Source organism: Drosophila serrata, unplaced genomic scaffold (genome assembly GCF_035046125.1).
Source record: "Drosophila serrata isolate PLE 108 unplaced genomic scaffold, ASM3504612v1 contig_245, whole genome shotgun sequence".
Lineage (NCBI taxonomy): Eukaryota > Metazoa > Arthropoda > Insecta > Diptera > Drosophilidae > Drosophila > Drosophila serrata.
The window spans coordinates 731,705-753,387 of NW_028257143.1; the positions used below are offsets into that span (position 1 = coordinate 731,705).

The 21,683-nt window shown below is 39.6% G+C and overlaps 2 protein-coding genes across 2 annotated transcripts in view; one reads left to right on the top strand and one right to left on the bottom strand.

Moving 5' to 3' along the window:
• uif (sushi, von Willebrand factor type A, EGF and pentraxin domain-containing protein uif) overlaps nt 1–18,226 on the bottom strand; it is a 32,234-nt gene extending 14,008 nt beyond the window's left edge. The window contains 4 exon segments of the mRNA XM_020954510.2: nt 1,365–1,446; nt 7,127–7,288; nt 16,579–16,835; nt 18,199–18,226. Coding sequence (XP_020810169.2) covers nt 1,365–1,446; nt 7,127–7,241 — 197 coding nt within the window. The 5' untranslated portion in view covers nt 7,242–7,288; nt 16,579–16,835; nt 18,199–18,226.
• A 2,014-nt stretch (nt 18,227–20,240) lies between these two features.
• Nucleotides 20,241–20,835, top strand: LOC110186059 (essential MCU regulator, mitochondrial). Its single transcript, XM_020955096.2, has one exon. The coding sequence runs from the start codon at nt 20,362–20,364 to the stop codon at nt 20,554–20,556; it is 195 nt and encodes a 64-aa protein (XP_020810755.1). The 5' UTR covers nt 20,241–20,361; the 3' UTR covers nt 20,557–20,835.
• Nucleotides 20,836–21,683: the final 848 nt, after the last annotated feature.

Genomic DNA, 21,683 nt, shown 5'->3' on the forward strand with positions numbered 1-21,683 from the left:
CTTTTTTTATTGGTAACAATTCCGCTAACTCGAAATGTTAACGCCTTGTCAGAGCCTTTGCTTGATTCTGCCGCATTTCGCATGCTGCGCACGCAAGCAAAGAAATTTCACCGAAATAAAAAAGAGAGTAAAATAACCATACTTCACAGGTGAATGGATAACAACGACACCTGTCAACGCAATCGCCCTCTGTTTCTGTTTGTTATAAGCAAAACACTCACACTCGCAGTCGACATTTTGGCAAATCGTCCGTTTGAAGACACTACCCAGGCAACGTTTGTTGAACTCGGGTCTTAGCCACGTACATAGTTGGCATTTGAATGAACACTGGACTTGACTGACTGGGGCGAGGTCTATGGCATGTAAATTACATTAGGATAGCTTGGCCACCGGAGTCACGATGTGTGTGTCTGTGTGTGGAGCATACTTAAGTGCCATTTAACGCCGTCGATGGTAAAGAGAAATTGCGTAGGGCATTGACATTACGCCGGAGCCAATAACTTTATTAATACATATCTTGAGTCTGGCGCTAACGAAACACGAGTACTACACCGACCGAATCGCCGAAAAAAATAAGAAACAAAAGTGGAGAAGAAACTTTCACCCCGCCGGGCAACAGGGTCAACTCGAGTTTCGGTTCTCACGTTCATTAGGTCTTGAGCTGGGGGGCAGCCTTATCAAAACACTCTCAGTTTCCAGGGGATTCTTGGTCAGGTGCTTAGGTGATTGGGCGGCGGCGGCTGCCCAGGTATTTGGGTATTTGGGTCGAAACAGAAACAGGCCTGGAACGACTTGGCCGGAAGCATTCGGCGACTTTCTTTTCGCTCGAAAGATGGAGGAAGGTAAAAATTATGAATCAGCCAGGTATAACTATGGGTATCGATGGTATTCCGTATTCGGCATTCGGCGTTGGCCCTGCCCAGTCGGGCTGAAAAGCAATTTCAAACTTGGTCAGCAGTGGTGGCGGCTCCTTATTTTTTTTTGGCTCGGTTTGCTGCCCACTTTGGCATTGACAGTTAGCTGTCGTCGGCAACGGAAATGCAATGCGGTGCTGTAACGGCATCGACTAGTACATATACATCTCTCTCCGAGCAACCATCGATCCATCAATCCATCAATCCGTCCCAGAACAACAGGTAGCGCATTTGTTCAAGCTTGGCTGATCGGACAAAAACAAAAACAAAAAAAAACTACATCTTGATTGCTTTGCTACCTTCTCTGGTTCTCTGGTTCTCTGGTTCTCCAGTTCGATCGTTGACAAAGAGCGGAACCAGTCCAAGTCCCCGCTCACTTCCTCTCTACCAAAACCTATCTTAACTTGGCTAAGAAAATTATCATATAGTTATGGTTGTGATTCCACTCACCTTCGACACAGTTCGGCGCTTTTCTCCCACGAGTGCTTGATATTGAAATATTTATAACAATTTAAGCCGCGCAGTTCCCAGCCTGAAAAATGGAAAGAACATGTATTTTAGATGGGTATAAGAATATTTAAATAATTAAAAAAGGAAAGGGGAAAATGATCATTTAGAGAAGAGAAAATATTTATACATTTCCATCCTAGTTTTGTGAGTGGTATTTGAGCCAGCTTCGAGGCTTTCCTCGCGGTAAGCTACTTAGGAGACCCCCCAGAGCTTGTCTGAAAATTAAACTGGATATATTTAATCGTTAAGTATCACCACCAACTGGGAGAGAGAGATATGTGACCCCAATCAGCATTTTAACCCGTTTTGCATAATTTACTGACCACTTTCCGAGTGTGTGTGTGTGTGAGAACAAGAACCATTGATTAAGTCGTTATGCCAACAGAGATTTGATACCGAAAGATGTGACCAACACTTGGGCTGTGGCGCTTTCATTTTCCGCCAAATGCCAAGAGTTTTCCTGGTAAAATGGGAAAGTTGCGCGCGAAACTTGGACACGGCCCCCGGTCTGCCTCACAGTCAGCTTGATTGACAGCTTTCATTTAAAATCAAATCGACTAAGATATATGCTGCAAGCAGCACACAGACATAAACGCAAACATAAAACAACAAAAAGCAAAAGTATTTAAACAATTTGTGGTTTTTATGTGTGTGCCCAAGCACGCGCCAGCATTTAAAAGTCACAAGTAGTTGGTTGTATTTGGTATTTACTGTGGGTCGGCAAGTCGCTACAGATTTTATATTCGTTTGGGAGTTGATCCGAAGGTGACTTTCACGATTTCCTTGTCCAATTCGATCGCACTGGGCTTTCCATTAGATGGAAAACTGCATCCTGTCGATAAGGCCTGTCTCTCTTGTCTCTAAGAGTCTTTCATTAATGAAACTCAGGCTGTCAATTTCTAGATAATAATTCCCCTTTAATTACCTATCACTACTCTACATACCCGGGGTTTTTCGAAACTATTTTGCATTTAAATTTTGTAATTAAAAGTTCAAGACTGACTAATGTGCGACATCAGTTGCGTTTTCCTTGAACTCTAAACCTGCCTTTAGTTTACATAAAGGCTTGCAATTGTATGACTTTGGAAAACTTAATTGACTTTTCACATGTTCACCCTTCCCATGAACTTAAGCCAAGGTGAGAAGGCTCAGACCTGTTATGAAGTCATATTTATTTAAATGTATATAAATAATATCAGTTTCGCAACTAAGCTCTGCTTCATTTTTTTTCTTCTTCTTAAATAATGTAATAATTTTCCCATAAAAAATCAATCAAATCATCAGGTGGCCACAAAGCCTTGTGGTCATTACCCATTTTAGCACCAATTCCAGCCAATTTACAGTTGGTTAACGTTCTTTTTGCGGCTTATTTGTTAGCCTGGCCGAGTGGACCGCTATTGGCCGCACAATTTGTACGAATTTATTTATTTGTGTGCCACATTTACCGCACAATTTGGTATTAGCCATGCTTCAATGCCAAAATAAAGACCACGGCTAACTGTAAGCTGTTCCACTTCCATACGTGGGCGAGAGCCTCAAAGCATTTCTGGATTTCTTTCGGGGATGCTTCAGAGTTCTGAGTTGTCTGTCTACCACGCTTCACTTGGGATCTAAGTCAGCGCAGAAGCCTCGAGTAATGGCGTTTAATAGATTCGCTTTTCCCTGCCTCCATCTCCATCTCTATCTCAGGTTGCGATAAATTCTCCACCTTGGGGCCATGTCACCGTGACAGCCAAGAACTCCGGCGTTCGATTCGCGGCGAGCAATTAAAGCCACGTAACTGCCAATTGGCTTTGGAAATTCTTTTGGTCTCCGACTCTTGGGTGCAGCCACCACATCAACTGGACAAGGTTAGCCGGTTTCAGTTGCTCTCCTCCTCCACCCTTGGCCATTGCTATTTCTTTGGTTCCATTGCTCGTTGTGTGCCAGATATTTGAAATTCTTGCCAGGAAGTTTTATTTTTCTCCTGTTTCTTGTTTTTTCATTTTATTTGCGCCATTACCTATGCAAATGTTTGCTGCGTGACTTGGCCAAGTGCCTTCGCCTTCTGCCTCACTTCGAGACGGGTTTGTGATCATTGTCTATATTTAATTTGCAGTCAAGCCCAGCCGAGATTGCAGCATAGGAAGAGATCTTGTGGAAACAATACCGAATTGGTAATGTGAGAATTTCTTACGTAAAGATCATCTAGTTATGAGCATGTGACCATAGGGCTTACATATATATTATTTGGTTGTTATTCTCTTTGTCAAAGTTAATGGGACCTAATGAACTGCAGCAACAAAGTGGCATTTTGTGGGTTGAACCAGATTTTTAAATACCATACGTCAAGATGTGGAAATTATAATTTTTATGGTCATAATTATGTACATCTTAGAACTAGCTTCATTAAGTGGAACAAAGAGGCTGTAAAAATAGATTTCAAAACCTTTAAAATACCAGTTTCTGTACTTAACCCCACTTATAGCGCAATTTCGTAAAATAAGATGGAATCTGGATAGGTTTACCACACACGTATTACCCATATTTCAAAGTAATATATGTCATGCCCGATTTCCGAGTTGCCATTTAAAAATTCTTGTAATTATTCTTCTTAAAGAAAAGTAAATTATAAAGGGAAAAGTGAAAACTCGGTGCAGGTTTGGCAATAAATCTTCTTCACTGTGCTCATTTCATTAACCCCATTTGCCAGCCGAGAAATTCATTATCTTGGCCATTAAATCTCTACGAAAGAGAAGAAGCTGCCAAGAAAATGAGATCTCAAATTCTGTGAGTGCTTCACAAGTTTTTCTTCAAAGGTTTTTCTGGGAAATGCTTAATTATTTAGCTAATTACTTTGCCTTTGATTGAATTTGATCATTATAGTGGATATGGCTCCCTTTGTCAGTTCCCACAGGGGTCAGTCAGGTGGATAAATGCTGACTTCCCGCCACCAAATGTGTAAAATTTTGTTTAATTTGACTTGAGCACACGCGCTTTTCATGGTTTATGATTTTCCAAGCGCCTCAATATCATAAATAAAACAACAACAAAACCTAAACAAACTTCCTTACAAATTAGGTGTCGCTCATTCATAAATCTAATCCAAGTGTGTGCCTGCCGACCCAGAAACGTTTATCAACCACACATTGCATATACATTTTTCTGCCAGTGTACACGGCTGGATGGTTGGCGGCCGAAGAAGCCGCAAAGAACGCGCCGTTTAATTAGCTCGAAACTCTTGGCAGCTCCGCGGCGATTACTCAAGCGTGGCCAAAAGTGTGGAAGTTGTTCTTCTAAGTCTTCACGATCGACTTTGTGGAAGAGTGAGTTGTGTTTGTGTTTGTCAGTTGGTCATTATCAATTTGAGGCTTTTACCGTTAGACCCAACTCCCAAGTGGCCGCCAATGGCTAGCGGCGGTACAACTTCTGGTTAGGTTGGAAAATTGATTTCTTAGGGTATTGGAGTATTCAATAAAAGTAACAACAGATATCGAGAGAAATATTAGAATTCCTTGTATAAAACATCGAAATTTTAAAATAGGAAATATCATAGCTAAGTTATGCAATCGATACTGTCGATATTTACTATAATTGCTCTTTCTTTTTATCGATTAATTTCTTCAATGGCGAAAATCGGTCGAATGCATTAAGAATGATATCGATTTATCGAACATATATCGTAATATTTAAATGCTGATTTACGATTACAAAGTTTATTTTAAATGTGTAAGAAATGTGTAAAAATAATATGATTATGATTGTTATATACTTCTTCTATACTTCTTTAACTTATTTTGAATTCTCTTGCATTCCTATTACAACCTATAGACTTCGTATAAATACATCTGTACAAAATTCCTAAGCGTTAACGTATTTATTTAAAATTGCGGCCTTGGATACCTCTTTATAACACCATCACCATAAATCTGTGAAGACCGAACTGACAGTTAATAACCCGAGCATCATAATTCCATTAGTTGAGTCATAAAACATAAAAAAATGTCGTAAACAACAGTCTCTCCCATTCTTAGCCCATATATCTTTCGATATCGGTTTATTAGCATCGATCAATATGCAATAGCAAAATGGAAAAACTGCAATAACTGGCAAGAGTTTGGCCTATTTCTTTTCGAGCCCCAGAGTGTGTGAGTGTGTAACCGAAACCCAACCGACTGCACCCAAGACAAGTCCCAAGCCGACAGACACCTGCATATGAAAACAGAAAAAAACCAAAGCGCGGTGAAAAAATATTTTTAAAAAAATAAAAGACTTAGGCAACGAACTCGTTTGAGAGCGCCCGTGTGTGTGTGTGTGTGTGTGTGTGTGTGTGTGTGTGCGAGAGAGCGAGCAGGCAGGCACAAGTGTTAATCAGCACAGCAAGCTGCACTGCAGCTAGTTAAAAGATGGACTCCTCTTTCCATCGAGAGACAGGAGCTTAGTCAGTCACTCAGTCGAGCAAGTGAATAAAAAATACAAAAAAGACAAGAAAAAGTATATGAAAAATAAACAGCAGCAGCAGCAGCAACTGCTGCAGCGGAAAACCGTTAAGAAATCTCGTTCCAAGTCTAGGGTTGGTGGAAATTCTTCATATGGCGCACTCTCTATATATGCTGTCATGGCTTCGTATTCTACGAACAAGAGAAAATGGTAATGGACGCGGCAAGAAACGAGTTTGGCCATATGTTATAACTGTTATGGTTTACCTTTATCTTATATATGTATATACATATATGTGGTGTACTTTAGGTGTTGTAGGTGGCAGCCAATGGTCAAGTGAAAGGCCCCTCCAGGAGCAAAGACTCCAACGTATTGATTGATTGGCCTGGCCACCACTTCCGTCATATTCGCATTCTCTGCACACTTATCAGCTTGCCAATAGGTGTTTCTAGTCAGCTTTTTTACCTTTTCGATTTTTTTTTTAGGTTCTGCTGAGCGTTAACTCGTTTAGCAGGTTGCTTATTGGATTTTGTCATTAGCTAAAGAATTTTTATAGCACAAACATATGCGATATGTTTATGACACAAATATGGATAAGCCTACACTGAGAATTAAATAGTGGTGTATGAGGAAATTAATATAAACTGGAAATAATTCACTATTACATTCTTTAGCTATGATGGATTTGATCTAATTTCATAAATCCTAGAGAATTAAACCGTGTTAATTACCCTCCATTTCTTATAGTAAACTTTTCTTGGCTTATCATGGGGGAAACTAATTTCCTAAAAAGGGAAACTCACCGCGTCATCGTTCGAGCCACCGAAAAAGCAGCGTGAAATTAACATTAATTGCTTGAAATCGAAAAATGCTCAAACCAATTCATCAATTTTAAGATTAAAGACTCCAAATCATTGGGTGAATAATTTGGGTCAGAGCCACAAAGTTCCCACCGACATTTCTTCTGGCACATTAACAAGCGGAAGTGGTCCATCATACCACATTTAATTATGCAATTAGAAGCTCTTAGAGACAGCTCAGAGAGACAAAGAATTCCTAAACACATAATTGGCAACTGAAGTCACGCCTCTTAAAAACACCCAAACAAATCCATTTCCGATTGAAACGACTGCAATTATACTCGCTTTTGATTTATGCACAAAAAATGTTTTGGCATTGGTAGGCAGCCACACCTGCGTCCGCCTGGCCGTGCACGTGTTACCAACGCAATTGCCAATTCTTACTTCATTTTTTTGGGCTGGAAAAATGTGAACTGAACTTACCATTTGGACACGAAAACGCCTCGTCCGCTCCGATCGTGTGTAGCAAATTGAAAAGCAGCAGCGACGACAGCAAAGCGGCCAGCCAATGCGAATTGGCTGCCGTCGGTTGGTCCATTTTGGCCCGATTTAATGCCCAATTAAGCGCTGGGTTTTCTTACCAATCTGCAATTGAACAAGAAAAGGCGAAAAGAAATGTCAGTTTGGTCGATTCGGAATCCAATAATCCAGAGGAAATTAGTTTACTGCCTCACCCTGACTGACGAAATATAAAATAATCATAAATAATCATTGGAACCGGTTGCCTCATTCACACCTTTGCACACACGCATCCGATAAAATTAGACGATTAGCAAAATTTATGCCACACTGACTCAGTCTCCGGCTGATCCGAGCACGTGTTTCTGCGGCTGCTGCGGTTTTAGAAAGTCCCTCGAGAAGCCCAAAAGCCGCAGCTTGCACAAGAGAATTTGCATATACTAAGCTGAGCTTAGTTGGTGAGCAATAAATAAAGCTAATGTTAGCCTTAATGTGTTATTTCTAGTTGAGAATGGAATTTTGGTAAGATGGAGAAATTTAGTATTGAAAGAGGGGGGAATACCAAACTTAGCTTTGAATTAATGTCTTGCCACAACAAGGTGGTTTTGTATACTTAATTAATCTTCATTGAGTGAGTGTTTTTGCATAAGGATAGAAACACATAATGGATTATTTATACTTAATACAGGAATTTTAACAAGATTCTATACAATATTTAATTAATCTTTATTAAGTAAATTCTCAATAACAAGACACTCATTTTATTAAAGTATTTACCCTCCTTTCACCTGGCTTAGTCACGTTTTATTTGTATCTCCTAATAAATTTGCATCAATAAGTAAAGTAATCCAAACTGTATGTGTTAAGGTCACTGTACTCGAAAAAATAAATGTTTAACAAATGTCAAGTGTTGGGTATTATTACTATTTAGACTAACACGAAAGTTTAAGGCTAATCCTCACGACTGTGATTGCCGAGCTTGTTTGCCAGCCATTGTGTCTGTGGGTGCGTGTGTGACTTTTCATTCATATCCAAAGCTAAATTCAGTCCGTGTGGGGAGTCTTGGGTGTCTGGGGGTCTTATTAAAGCAGGGGTGTCGGTGTCTGAGTGGCTTGCCCCTCGTCGCCTTGCATCGCTTTTGTAAGCGGAGATCGAGGCGCAAGGTTGCCGTTATTGTCAAGTAATTATAGACTAGCTAACACAAGATGCACAGTTGCTAGTTGTTACAGTTTTGATTAATATTTGCGTGCTAACTGAACTTGCTTTTGGGGCTGGGAAGGCCAAGATCTCTTTTTGGGGGGTGAAGAGCTTGACCTGGAATTGCTTAATTAATAAGCGAAATTGTGACAAAGTTTATTTAGCAGTTAAAAGGTTTAAGATATATGTTTTCTTGATTATTCAGTTGCAAGTTTGTTCGATTTCATATTTGACTTTTCACGTTTGTTGTCCAAGTCTTTTGTTTGCTCTTACAGTTTTTGTTAGTTAAACCTGATTGACATAGAGTGCTGTGTTTCTTAACTGCATTTGTAATACAAAACCCCAACGCAACACATAGGCCAGACCAGTCGCAGACCAAGTCCATTAACAACTTCCGCAAATTGTCTCGGAGAGAAATCTCAATCTCGGCTTAAAATTTAGTCAAACGCGAAGGCAAACGCCCTGCCACATGTTTCATTTGCAATGAGATACAACACAGATACTCCAACAAAATATTAGATAACTCTGTTGCATGCGAATAAAAGGCTTAAGCCCCGAAAAGAGAGAAAAAACACACACAGACAAAAATGAATAAAAGCCATTGAAAAGCGGCTTAAACCCCAGACAGGTCTTGGCGGCTTTTATTGAAGGAAAAGGCACAGCTAAAATAATTTGCAAGTAAGCTGAGACTGCACGCACCACTCGGCGCTAATTAAGAAAAATAGCGATGGCAACTCTTGTTTATTTTTATTTCTCTCGCGACTCAGGGATCATAATTAGAGAATAATATAAGCAAAAAAAAGGGCAATGAATTATGCAATGCGTTTGTTGTTTTCTTTTCGCCGGAGTTTTCCCAGTTTAAAGTTGAATCTGTGGCCACAGCAGCTGCAGCAGCTGCCTCAAGAGCCAAAAGCCAAGCCGCATTTTTTGTGCAATTAGTCGGCTATGCGGTTTGGCCCAGAAAGCGACTTGCAGCAAACTTGTTCGATAGCTAACTGTTTTTTCCACTGTGTTTGTTTGTTGTATGTTTGCTATTTATCTACCTGTCCACAGCAGCAGCAGCAGCACACATATTTGTGTGTGTTTTTGTGTGGGCGAAGCAGCCATTGTTTAGCCACGTCGCCAAAGTCAACTCCAGTGGCAGTCAGCGGAAAGGCGCCAAAAATTATAGAGTTTTAGCCAACATTTATTTACCTTGCTGTTTAATGAAGCGCACACCGCGGGAAAGAGGCCTGCAAGTGGCGTGGGCGTGGCTGGGAGCCAGAGTGGGAGGCTTTGACCTAACCAAAGACCAAAGACAGCATTGTCATTAGCTTTTGGCTGTGAAATCTGTTAATTTGTGAATCCGTTGAAGGTTAAACAGCATCAGTATTCACATTAGCTCCATGGCGAAGATTCATTAAAATTAAATATTTAAGTGTATGCCAGAGCTAATAATTAGTTGTACATGATTAGCTATAATATTGCTTCTAAAATTGGTTAAGTTGATGATGAAGTCATTCAAACTCACTAACGCATAACTATAAGAAGCACAAAATTTCTCATCATAAATACAACTTATTTCTTGACTGATATTTGTTGGGACATCTTACTGGTTTCTGAAGTCAACGTACTGGACAAATATTTGGCTTAAAGCTTATATAATCACAGCTAATAGTGGCAGCACGAGCGTTGCCTTGGGGTCTAAAAAAAACTAAGCAAACACTATTTTATGTTCCTCCTCAAAACTGCAAACTGCAACCGCTTGCATTGGCTTTATGCTAATGTCAGCTTGGCTAATAAATAATAAAAACGATAATTTATACATCCATTTAGCATGTAAATAAGCGAAAGACCCGAAGAGAGTGAAAGGTCCACAGATCCGCGGATCCGCGGGTTTATTTGATTTAGAGTCCACGGTTTATTGGCCATTGATTTGGCTTTGATTATATTTCTGTCTATCTTTATTATGCAGCCGCCCAACGAATGGGTTAGCAATCGTTTCGAAATATTCACAAAAAACAAAAACAATTTGCATTAAAATGGGCGGCATGGGAAGTCATTTGATGTGTGTTTTCGTAATTCCCATGACTGACACCGTTTAAAGGTTGATTAAAGCCAAGATAGCATATGGAAATTCATTGGGTAAGCTTATTGGTAAGTGTTGGTGTTACATCTTAACCTAAAATTAAAGTCTTTTATTTTCTAACAAACCCCACAAATAACTTAAGGAGACAGAAGAGCTGATAAGTCAGATTCAATGCAATATCCTCAATTCATTCTTCAACTTTGTCAAGTTTATTAACTTCAATAATATTTAGATAATAATCATAATCATCGTATACTTGAAATAACAAAAGACTGAGGCAACGAACTTGTCGGAGAAGAGAACACCTCATCCATAGCACAGAACAAAAGAGTTGGGCAACATGAAAAACATTTTCCATCCGCATCGAAGCTGTGTGTGTGTGTGTGTTTCGCAATCGCCATTGAATGTGGAGAGGAAAACTGCAGCACGGTGCAAGAAGTGCGGAAAGCTGCGTCACTTGCAATCAAAATTCAAATATTTTCTAGGCACACATGTACCCAAGCAAAGCAAAGCGAATATCGTCGAGAAAACGGAACGATCTGTGACCAAACCGGTTGGTTGTTGGCTCAGCCAGGTCTGCAGCCATTATTGATGACACCTTCGACATTTAGCCGGGCCAACAGAGACGGAAAAAAACAACATCAAAACGAAAACCTTAAGATGATGACTAAGTTGAGCTTGAGCAAATGGTAAAAGTCAAACAGGGTACATAATTTTTGGTGAACTTTTTGTGCTGCCGGTTTTCGATTTTGGCGATTGGAAATGCAGCTGGTGCGCCGCGGCATGCCGGTTTGTTTGCCTTTTAGAGTCGCCTTTTAAGTTTTCCATTTTCATTTCGCACTGGCCATCTATCTTCACACAAGCTCATGATTTTCCACCATTCCGCCAAGGCGGCACTTTCACTTGCACACTTGTCTGGAGAGCATTTTCAGTGTTTTCTTTCGTTGCCAATTTTCCTTTTGTTTTTTGCTTTTTTTTACTATATTGGCCGAACAAATCGATGCGGGGAGGGGCATCTCGAACACGTTTTCAGTTTTTTGTGCCTGCCCAACTAATGACCAAATATTATTTTACTTTGATTTCTTTTGGCCTGAAGGTCAATTGCATTTTGCTTTTCCCCTTTTTTTTAACAAATTGAGTTAGTTTTTCGGTGTCTGAGGGAAATGGAGTTGCAGTTGTGGAGGAAAAACTGGGACAGTAAACGAGGATCGAATGCTTGCAGAAATGAGAAAGAAAAAGCTTTAATGAAATGGAGAACCGCCAATGTATTTATCTAATTTGATGGTCTTCAATTGAGATCAGTTAGAGAAACATTTAACTTGCGGATAGCAATCAAGTCAAGCAGATCAATCTGGGATAGACAGTCTAATGAATAATAAACACAGCTGGGGTTTCTATTAATTTAAACGAGACTTTTACTAGAGACATCAAAGGAAATTGATCAATTTAATGCTGAGATAGATTAACTTTAACTCGTAAAATTGCACATATTAACTTGGAGGAGTTTGTTGAAGATATTCTATTAAATAAAGCTGAATTTAACAATGTTTTTCTTTATTAAAATCGTTAAAAAATGTTTACTTTTATTCTTGACTCTCCTATCAGAATCCCTTAAGAAGCGGCTTCTTTGTTCCACCAATCAGACTCACTCTCATTGGGCCTAAAGCTTTCCATAATCCAATCAACCCAACCGTTATGAGTCTCACTTCACAGGAGGAAAGGAGAGACTCACAGCACCAGAAACCAGATTTTTATGTAAATTTATGTTCTTTCTGGCTTCGTGATTTCTTTTCTGCCCCCTCCACCGCCACCTTGCATTGATCTTTCGGCTCAACATAAAAATTTGTGTTTAATTTCGATGGTCAGGTAGCCGAAGCCGCAGGGAGCTGTGGAGCTCGAGGAGATCGGGCTCAGAGGGAAAACCAGCTGGGGCAGCTGCTGGCCGATCGGTGGAGAGACCCAATGAACTAGTTTCGGGCTTTGTGGCATGTAAGTGTGTTTTTTTTTATTTTTGTTTTTTTTCGAACGCTTTGGTATTTGGGTTACTTGAATTGTTTGTGGCCAAAGTTGCGGCTAAGGCAATGAGGCCTTAATGTAGGTCTTATTGGTCGGGAAAATAAAAGGGTTTAATGAGCTTTGAAGGCTATACTTATGTGATATATCCATCAATGCATAGAAAGAAATCTAATTTACAAAATATCGTATAATTATCAGATTTACTGCCGAAACCATAAAATACTGGAATGTATTTAAACTATAAGTTAATCATATAATATGTTGTTAAAATACCATCAATCTATCAATAACTTGGATTTTTACCTAATAAATAGTTAGCAAACTGACTTCTTATCAACTAACTGAGAAAGATATTACCAAACTTGTTTGATTTTCCCGTCGTAAATGCCTTTTTCTGAAACCATTTTCCTTAACCAAGTCAAATAGCTCTTTTCACCGGGCTTGTACTTGTATTTATCTTTTTCGGGTAACTTGCAACCGGCAGCAGCAGCTTGGCAAACATCAGACTTGCAACAACATTCATTTGTTTTCATGTACGGCCAGAGCCGACGAAAGCTGGGCACAAAATGGTCAAGTGGCTTCCACCGGCCAACACTTTCACAAGCAGAAAACGCAAAGAAGCGCGGCGGGGCGTCGAAGTGGGTGGTTACCACAAAAGTGCAATTAATATTTAATTCGTAAATAGACAAGGAAAAGTTTTGTTTTCAAGATTTGGTAACTGGTAAACAAACGACTTGGTCGAGTGAAGAAGTCGAAATGCCAAAGAAATGCAATCCGACTGCGCACCTCAGCACAAACTCAAAAACACACACAGATCCACCCACAAACACACTCTGGAAATGCCGAAATGAAGTCAGCGTTTCGGCTTGAAACAACAAAATCAGGTTATAAACAATGCCAAACAACAACAAGAACCACAAGGGAAAATGATGGCACACCCGTGATTTCTTGAAGTGCTATCATTCAAAACAATGAAGAGTCAAGATTATATCACCAAAAGCAGGCCGACGAGTGACTTCTCTAACTTAATTTTTATTAAATTGAAATGATTCTTAAGCTTCCAAGTAAGTAAATGCATAGGCTTTAAAATAAACCCTCTTAAATATATTTTTATTTATTTTGTAACTCATTTTTCAAGTCCATCAATCACAAGCCCTTGCCCAAGAGTATCACTATCACACCCAGCCCCAGTATCAGTTTCCTAATTTGTTGTTTTCTTTGGAAACTTTTGAAGATGCTGACTGCGTGACTCGTAGATCCGCAGATGCGAAAGATGCCAAGATGCGAAGCCGTCAAGAATGCAGCCCAAAAAGGCAACGAGCGAGCGGCCCAAAACAGGTTAACTGAAATATGCACACCGGAGTCAAGAGTCAGACGGTCTAACCAAGAGTTGTGCCTTTTGTGTGTGTATATTTGCGGTGTGAAGCAGTCATGTGAATTATATTTTCAGTGAGTAGTTTGCTTGGAGATTCGGCAGCTTAAAAATAGAGATAATCTTGAAAGTGAATGGCGGGTCTTGGGAGAGTTTTCTTGCCAACTAGAAGCCTGATAAGATGGCATCAAATCAGAGAGACAACTCTCTTCGCTGAGCTTACATCTATCATTTTTTCTCTATTTCAACAATTGTCGACAATGACAGCGTAAAATGTTTTTTGTTTTGTTTTGGCTTTTCCCCTGCAATCAAGCTCTACTTTTCCGTACACAATTCTCACAATTAAAAATATAAGCAGCAAACAGAAAACGCACGCAAACATGGCGAGGCGGGGAGAAAAGATTGGGAGAGATTCGAGAGAGGAGCGGGAAAAATAAAGAAAATTTGTGGCAATTGTAACTAATCGACGGGCAATGGCAGATGGCGCCGTGAAAGCGCCCACCTAGGATAGGAAAACTTATGAAATTGTCAACTGCTTTTCAACGTGATTAAGCTGCTTTTTTTCTTTTGCGGCGGAGAAATGGAGAGCGCTGAGATGACCATTAAAGCGCTTTTAGAATGAGTCGTGCTTTCGTGGCCACTTTCACTGCCACTGAGACGGAAGTTGAGAATTTCCAAAACGGCAAATTGAAAATCAAAATCTACGACAACTTTCGTTACCGGGAAAAAAGTTGTTGATTAGAAAATGATCGACCCAACCGAATTGTTATAATTATTTAATGATTTGATGAGCGTCAGACACGCACTGCAGATCCATTTTGCGCCATAATAAGCCACAGAGACTGGCATGTCGGTGAAAATCTGAGAAATCAGGATGGGATCAGCTCATTAGGGGATCTCCTCTAAGATCAATGAAGGCAGACACGCCCTGACATTCCTCTCTCATCTAATGGCCAACTGACACTTGATATAAGACAGTAGATTTATCATTGCAGTTAACCGAATTCCACCCCTGGGAACAGGCTCCAAAAACTAATTTTCTTTTCCCGACTTCGTTTGACTTCTCGCACTTTCAGTACAGGTATGAAAATTGAATGATTTTAAGTCCCCTACCTGGGTGTGATTGTTGTGAATTGATTTCTAGGCATGTTGTTATTTTGTCTTTTTTTTGTTGTGTTCTTATGCCTCTACCTGCCAATTCTAAGCCTTGGAAAAAGGTCAAAGAATTCTTTGCCATCTGAGCTCATAGCCCAACTAATAGATTTCTTTCTGGTGTTTCTTTTTAATGTTTGATTCCTGTGAAATGCGGGGATTAGATCATCGAAGTGCAAACGAAACTCAATGCCTTTGTTTTCGGCTTAGTCAGGAAAAGTTTTCTTCAAAATAGTAATTTGCTTTTATATAAGAGTCAAAAGCCATTGAAAGAGAAATTGTATGGACATGCAATTCTGGTCAAATCGCAATTTAACGCAACTACAAAACACAGACAAATCGAAAGACTTAGGCAACGAACTTGACTTCTCTATAGAAAGGTAAATGTGTAAAAGGTACTTCACGGCTAGCTTTCCACATTTATCCGCAACTTCCGTTTGGCAGCTCCGAGGTAAATACCAATATACAAATTATGACTAAGCCACAGCGCGACTCTGGGCCATAAAGCACGCGCTAAAACAAGTTTTACTTGATTCGATTTCGATACTTTTTAGCAGAGCTATGGAAATTACTTAAGTAGAACTCATCTTTTTCGAGATTCCTTAATCATGGCACAAATTTCCATAAAAAAACGGGTTTATTTGTGTTTGCCAAATAGCTTTGCTTTGCCAAAAAAAAAAATAAATATACAAAAACAGAGCCACAGATGAGAGCAAATAAAGTTTTTGTGCGCTTTTTAAAGATCCAACGAGTGGGATTTCTTGTGACGGGCTTGTACGTCATTTGTTCTGCTTTTCACTTTAAGTTGACTTGGCTTGAGTGAAATTTTTTACTACTTCTACGGCGTTTCGGTTTCTTTTATTAAGCAACAAAAACAACAATAAGAATAAAAACAACATCAACAACAACAGCAGAGCTCAGAGTGCGTCTTGAAATTGAGGTTAACTGTTTGGTAGCTCTCGCTTTTCGCCTCTCCGGAGGGAGGAGGAGGAGGAGCGGTCGTGGGGCTGAGGGCCCGCTCGACTTGGCCTTTATTGAATGAATGTGACAACAAAGGCGAGTCAGACACGGCCGACAGACAATCGAAGCTCTTTTTGGGGTTTTGTCTAATAGAAAGTAAAAGAAATTGTTCTTATTGTCGCCGCGTGTGCCACTTTTTATGGCTTAATGGAAACATATATGTTTGTGTATATTGATTGCTTTATATACATATAACCACTCTTGGCGCAATCAGAGGAATCAATCAATTATTTAAACACAATTAAAGCGAAGTTTAATTGCAAATTGTTGGATAAAACGAAAGCATGCCATTGTTTATGGATACATGTGTCTACATATATAATCGAATATTTGCGCAATGACCGAGTCGAAATGAGGCGTGGCCTGAAATTGGTTTTTACTTCATTATTGTTTAATGATGGATAGTAGCTAGCGCCGTGTAATGATGTCAGCTTCAAAGCCGAAGAATATAGTCATCAGTATTTATTCATCGATATTCCAGTCTCCCGATCGATAGTTCCCTCTTATTTCCGATTCCCTTCCAAGTCCCCAACTCTTTTACTCTTCCACTCTTTAGGAGCTCATTCGTAGCCCTTTCAATATGCAACTCACCTCTTGTAAATGCAGCTGTAGGTATAAATATAACCACAATATGGGTTCGTTTTGTATCGTTCGCGAATATTTAGTATTCCAATTTATGTGGCATGTCAGCTGGTTATCCTTGAGGTCAACAAAGGCGACTACGACGACGGTCTCTCTCCCTTTCCCCGACAACGGCGGTGTCAGCTCTTTTTCTTTATGGCAACTTTTGGTTTTTTCGTTCACTATTTATGTATATATAGTTTTTAATGGGCAAGGCCAGTGTTGCACTGCTGAGAGGTACATATATTCAAGTTGATTAAAGATTAAGCTAAACGAAATTAAAGCGCGCCACATAAACGTAATTTATGATCGCTGCGGATAGTCAAACTATCTATAGTTTCTCTAATGGGGCTGGGTCTGTTTAATTATGCATGCCATATGGCGAAGAACCGAACCGAAAGAAGTTAAACCGAGAATTCTCGTCACCAGTCTGAGCACGTCTTCGGAATGCGTTGGGAACATTCTTATGTTTCGAGGTAACCAAAATCTTCGAAGAAATACTTATGCTAATTAGGTGAAAACCGTGCGAGGAAAGGCCTCTAAGAATTCCAAATTTCACATTTTTGTTTGCCATGATTTGAAGAAAATAAACAAATGACTTAAGGCACAAACTTGCCAAAGAGAGAGAGAGAGTTGTGGCTGGAATTATGTTACCTAACCGAAACAGACTGCACTTTGGCTGCAGCTCTAATTATTTTTTGGCAACAGCTTGTGCTTATTTCTGGCAGCGCCATTTCTCTTGGCCATATTGTTGTGCAAAGCACTTGCTGCCCAGTTGTGGCTTCTTTTGGGCCACATATGTGGTGTGTGTGTTATTTAGGCCCGGTTAATGGGAGCGTAAATGCGCAGCTGGCATGTGAAGTGAGTACGGCGGAGTGTGGAGGGTACTATGTACTACCATTCCCCGAGGGTACTACACCACACATACGTGTCTTGGCGGCCGTCTAATGTCAGTTAACAAAAGTAAAGTGCAAAAGGCACAGACAAGTTAATGGACTGGTAAAAACCGGGCAGCTTACAATACGAAGAAGCATAAGAAAATGGCTAAAAGAAATTATACTAGAAGTTCAACTAACTTGGTTGCTTTAAAAACAACACGGAATCATTATAGCGGCAAGAGTTGCTCTATTTCAAATTAACTTCCTAGCTGTAGTGAGGTTTATTGGATTTGTTTTGGTGTTGAGATATATTTTTTTATACAAAATTAAAAGATTTCTGTATCCTTTTCTTAGAAGTTTCTTGATTTTTTAATTGTTTTGATTTGTAGCATGTTAAATGTTTCCAATTTTAGTTCATTTCATGTTTTTATTGTTTCTTTTGGCTTGAAATTAAAACTGGTCCCCAAATGTTCACTGTTTATGTTGCACTTTGTTAAATTCCTTTTTGTTTTGGCTTTGTTGCATTTTAAGCACACCCGAAACAAGCACGCGCCTCTATTAAAATGCACAGAAATCCTTTGCCACACACACACACACAGAATTCAGCACACAACAACAATTGAATAAATCCAGTTTCGGGGCCAAATACATTCACAAGCCAAGGCACCAGGGCACTGATATCTAAAAAGATCCGGGAGAGCGTTTACTGTACCATGCCACACGAAGGCCAGATTAAGACTGAAACTTGTTCGAGAAAATCAACGCGCCTGCACCTGAAGTCGCCGCTCACACACACACACACTTACGCTTGTGCCGAGACCACAAGACACGACAGCAGAAAAGGCAGCGCAAGAAGAAGGCAGAGAAGCAAAAGAGAAACAGAGTAAAAGAAGGTAGAAATGTAAGACGGCTCAAAGAAAATAAAACAGCGCAACGTGCCCGTTCCTCGGATTTTCTTGCCTCCGCAGACTTCTTAACGGCTCTCGGAACTCACACACACGCACACACCCAGTCAGTGATCGATACATACACTTGTTAGCAGCCAAAGTTTGCCGCAGCCTCTCAACGTCCACAACGCGCCACAGTCAAAAGCATACTGAAAAGCCGAAGACTGAGGCTGAAAGCTTGCGACTTCTTGGCATTCCGCCGACCGATCGTTTGCCGCCGTTACACGCCGCTAAAAACTCGGCTCGGAAATCTTAGCCGGCAAAAAGGCAATTTAACAGCGCCGCACGAATACTGGCCAACTTGTGTACCTTTGGCCCAACAACATGTGTACATGGGTTCAGTCCTCTGGGCAGGATTAGTCGAATCATCCTTGCTTTCCTAGAAAATCCAGCTAATTGTATTTAAGAATCCTGGTGATTCCTTAATCTCCATTTCGTTCAGCTACCTTATTTGGGAAAAATTAAGCGACAACTTTTACAGGATAAGGAAAGACTTAAGCAACGAACTGGAAATTGAAGAATGAATATAGCCTTTGAATTCACATTTTCCGTTTAATTATGTAACATATATTTCTTCAACAAATACTTAAAATGATTTATTTTATTGTTACGTTTTTACTTTAATTTAATTTATAATGATTCTATTTTCCAACAAATTAATGGGTTTTAAATATTCTAAAATTATTACTATTAAAATTGCTTTGACTGAGCTTAAAATGTTTGTTAACTGAAGTGTAGTTAATCTTCATTTTAAAAGATATTTATTCTAATTGAACTGTAACCGAAAAGTACTTAAAATAACAAACGGAAGGAAACCTAAAAGCGGTTAACAAAAGACTGAAGAAACGAACCTGTTGAAGGGTTGATCAATAAAAAAGAGTGGACCATAAAACTAGGACTCTAAAGAATTAGTCATAATCTGTCCTGCACTTCGCTGGCACAATCTTTATATTTTCAATAGTGATTCCCTTATTATTCCCAAGGCTATTAAGAGTCAATATTCCTAATACTTAGGATATCCATTTCAGTTTTTCTCTTTTTTTCGGAACTGTTCATATTTTACGCAACAATGTGTCCTAGGAAATTCCACCTTATTGCGATGGGCATGTGCCTAGATTGGTTGGTTTAACCCAAACATCCTCGATTCTGAATAACTATTCAAAGGCCCTAAAAACCCAACTACTCCTCAAAATGTGCGAAATGGCAAACGGAAGCAGTATAGATATATTAGAGGCTCACAAAATACTCAGGCAACGAACCTGCTAAAAGGGTCATAAAAGTAGTCATAAAACAGGGTTTGTTTAACATTCTATACCCTTGTCAGTTATTTACATTCCAGCTTTCCAAGTGCCTTAAGGATTTTAGAATGAATACTTATAAATCACTTTACTGATGAGCTTAACCCTCTTGGTCAGCTTAATTTTGTATGTATGCTAAATCTAAAGTACTTGAGTGGAGTTACTAATTATGCTTAAAAATTTGAAGAAATTACTACTCTAATTAGAGGTCACTATGACAGGAAAAGTCATTATCCCTATCTTAGGACCTACCCCTCTACGCTCTGTCAGACAGTAAAATTGATCATCACACAGACCACAGTGACACATTAAACTTAAGGCCAAATCGTCAGCCATTCAAAGTGGGAAACGTAGACCATTGCAAGCCAATTGAAGAGTGGTCATCAGACGGTTGACGAAATCTAAGTGCTGGGACAGCAGAACGGAAGTACCATATAGGGCGCACATTGAAATATTCCGGCGACACGCATGCCAGATGAGGGTTTGGGCTTTGAGTTCGGGCTCAGTGTCCAAGTTCTAGGGCGTGCCTGCCCAATTTTGGTCAGAGAAAGTCTTGACATTACCCTCAGAATAAGTTTTGTATTTGTATTTGAATTTCGAAAAACGCTACAGCTGAAGCCCCGATCCAAGATGCCGTTCGATAAAAACTACACAGAGTACAAGGAGCTGAAAAAAATTCAAAAGACTAATACACGCATGTATGTTAGTATTATAGCCACTGTCATACCTGGCATTTTATTGGGCGGCTATGCCGGCATGAAGATGGCACAGTTCCTCGAAGTGTGCGATCTGTTCACGCCCGATACCGTGGAAAATGATGACTAGAACCACAGCATGGCAACATTGATAAGAAGTATTTAGAGCAAACCAGCCGCATCCTGTCCTCTATATGTCTATGTATGCTAATGTGCCGGTTCCAAACAAGCCAAACGGGATGCTAGGAAAAAAAGAGCAGTCCAGACCGGTAATTCAAAAAAAATCAGCATATTGATCAATTGAATCATAATTATGGGGCAAACTATAAAATTATCAAGTTCATTTTAAAAGAGGTGTATCTATGGAAAAGCAAAAATGTATTATCAAAATATAATGTATTTTTTATGAGTTCTGTAATATTAATTGGGAGGAATTGCCTAGTGACCATTTGCCTAGTACCATTTTCCATTTTACTACTTAAATAATTAATTAAAATAACTAGGTAAAGAAAAACAAGAATACTATTTTCATATTTTAATTATGACACAATTACAGCCAACTTGTTTCAGTTTATGTAGAGCATGAAGGATGCTTTGAATTGCAGATGAGCTTGGCTCTTTCGCAGATTTGGTCATCGCCTTCAATCGAATCTAGAATTTATTTATGTACGGCTTTGGATGTGGGTTAGAAACTCATTGGGGGCGAACACGCATTACAAAACAGAAGGCCAACACGCTTCAATATTTATCCAAGCACCTCATACCTGTGGATCTCGATCTTCTCCGCTTCAAAACCCATTTCGTTTCCACATTCTTCTAAACAAGGGGCACGCAGATTCAATTTTAATTTTGCTCGTTATTAAAAGATTGGTTAACTTGTAACTAATATGTTCACAAAACTGAGCAATTAAATTTAATAATACATATTTTAATTTATGCTGACCTGACTTAAGATAAGTCTGTGTTATCCGCCTAAAAGCATACCTCTCTTTTTGAATGGTAACGACCTTGTCTCGGGATGCGGCCAATACATTTCTATGGGCTTAAAACCAAGAAACTGACGAAACTTTTCTATAAGATACTATCTTCACCACAGCCTGTTAATAAGCCCTTCTTTTTGGGCAAAACACTGACAGTTACGTAAAGTCCATTTTATTTTACAGGTAAGATATATTAGAGGTTGTAGAGTCATGCGATTACTTTACAGCCTCTAAGCTAAGCTGCTTCCTGGTCGCTTTGGACACTCGCCGAACCTGG

What these genes read in the sequence shown, in the direction of transcription:
- LOC110186059 (XM_020955096.2), top strand. Translation starts at nt 20,362, where the DNA reads ATGCCGTTCGATAAAAACTACACAGAGTACAAGGAGCTGAAAAAAATT.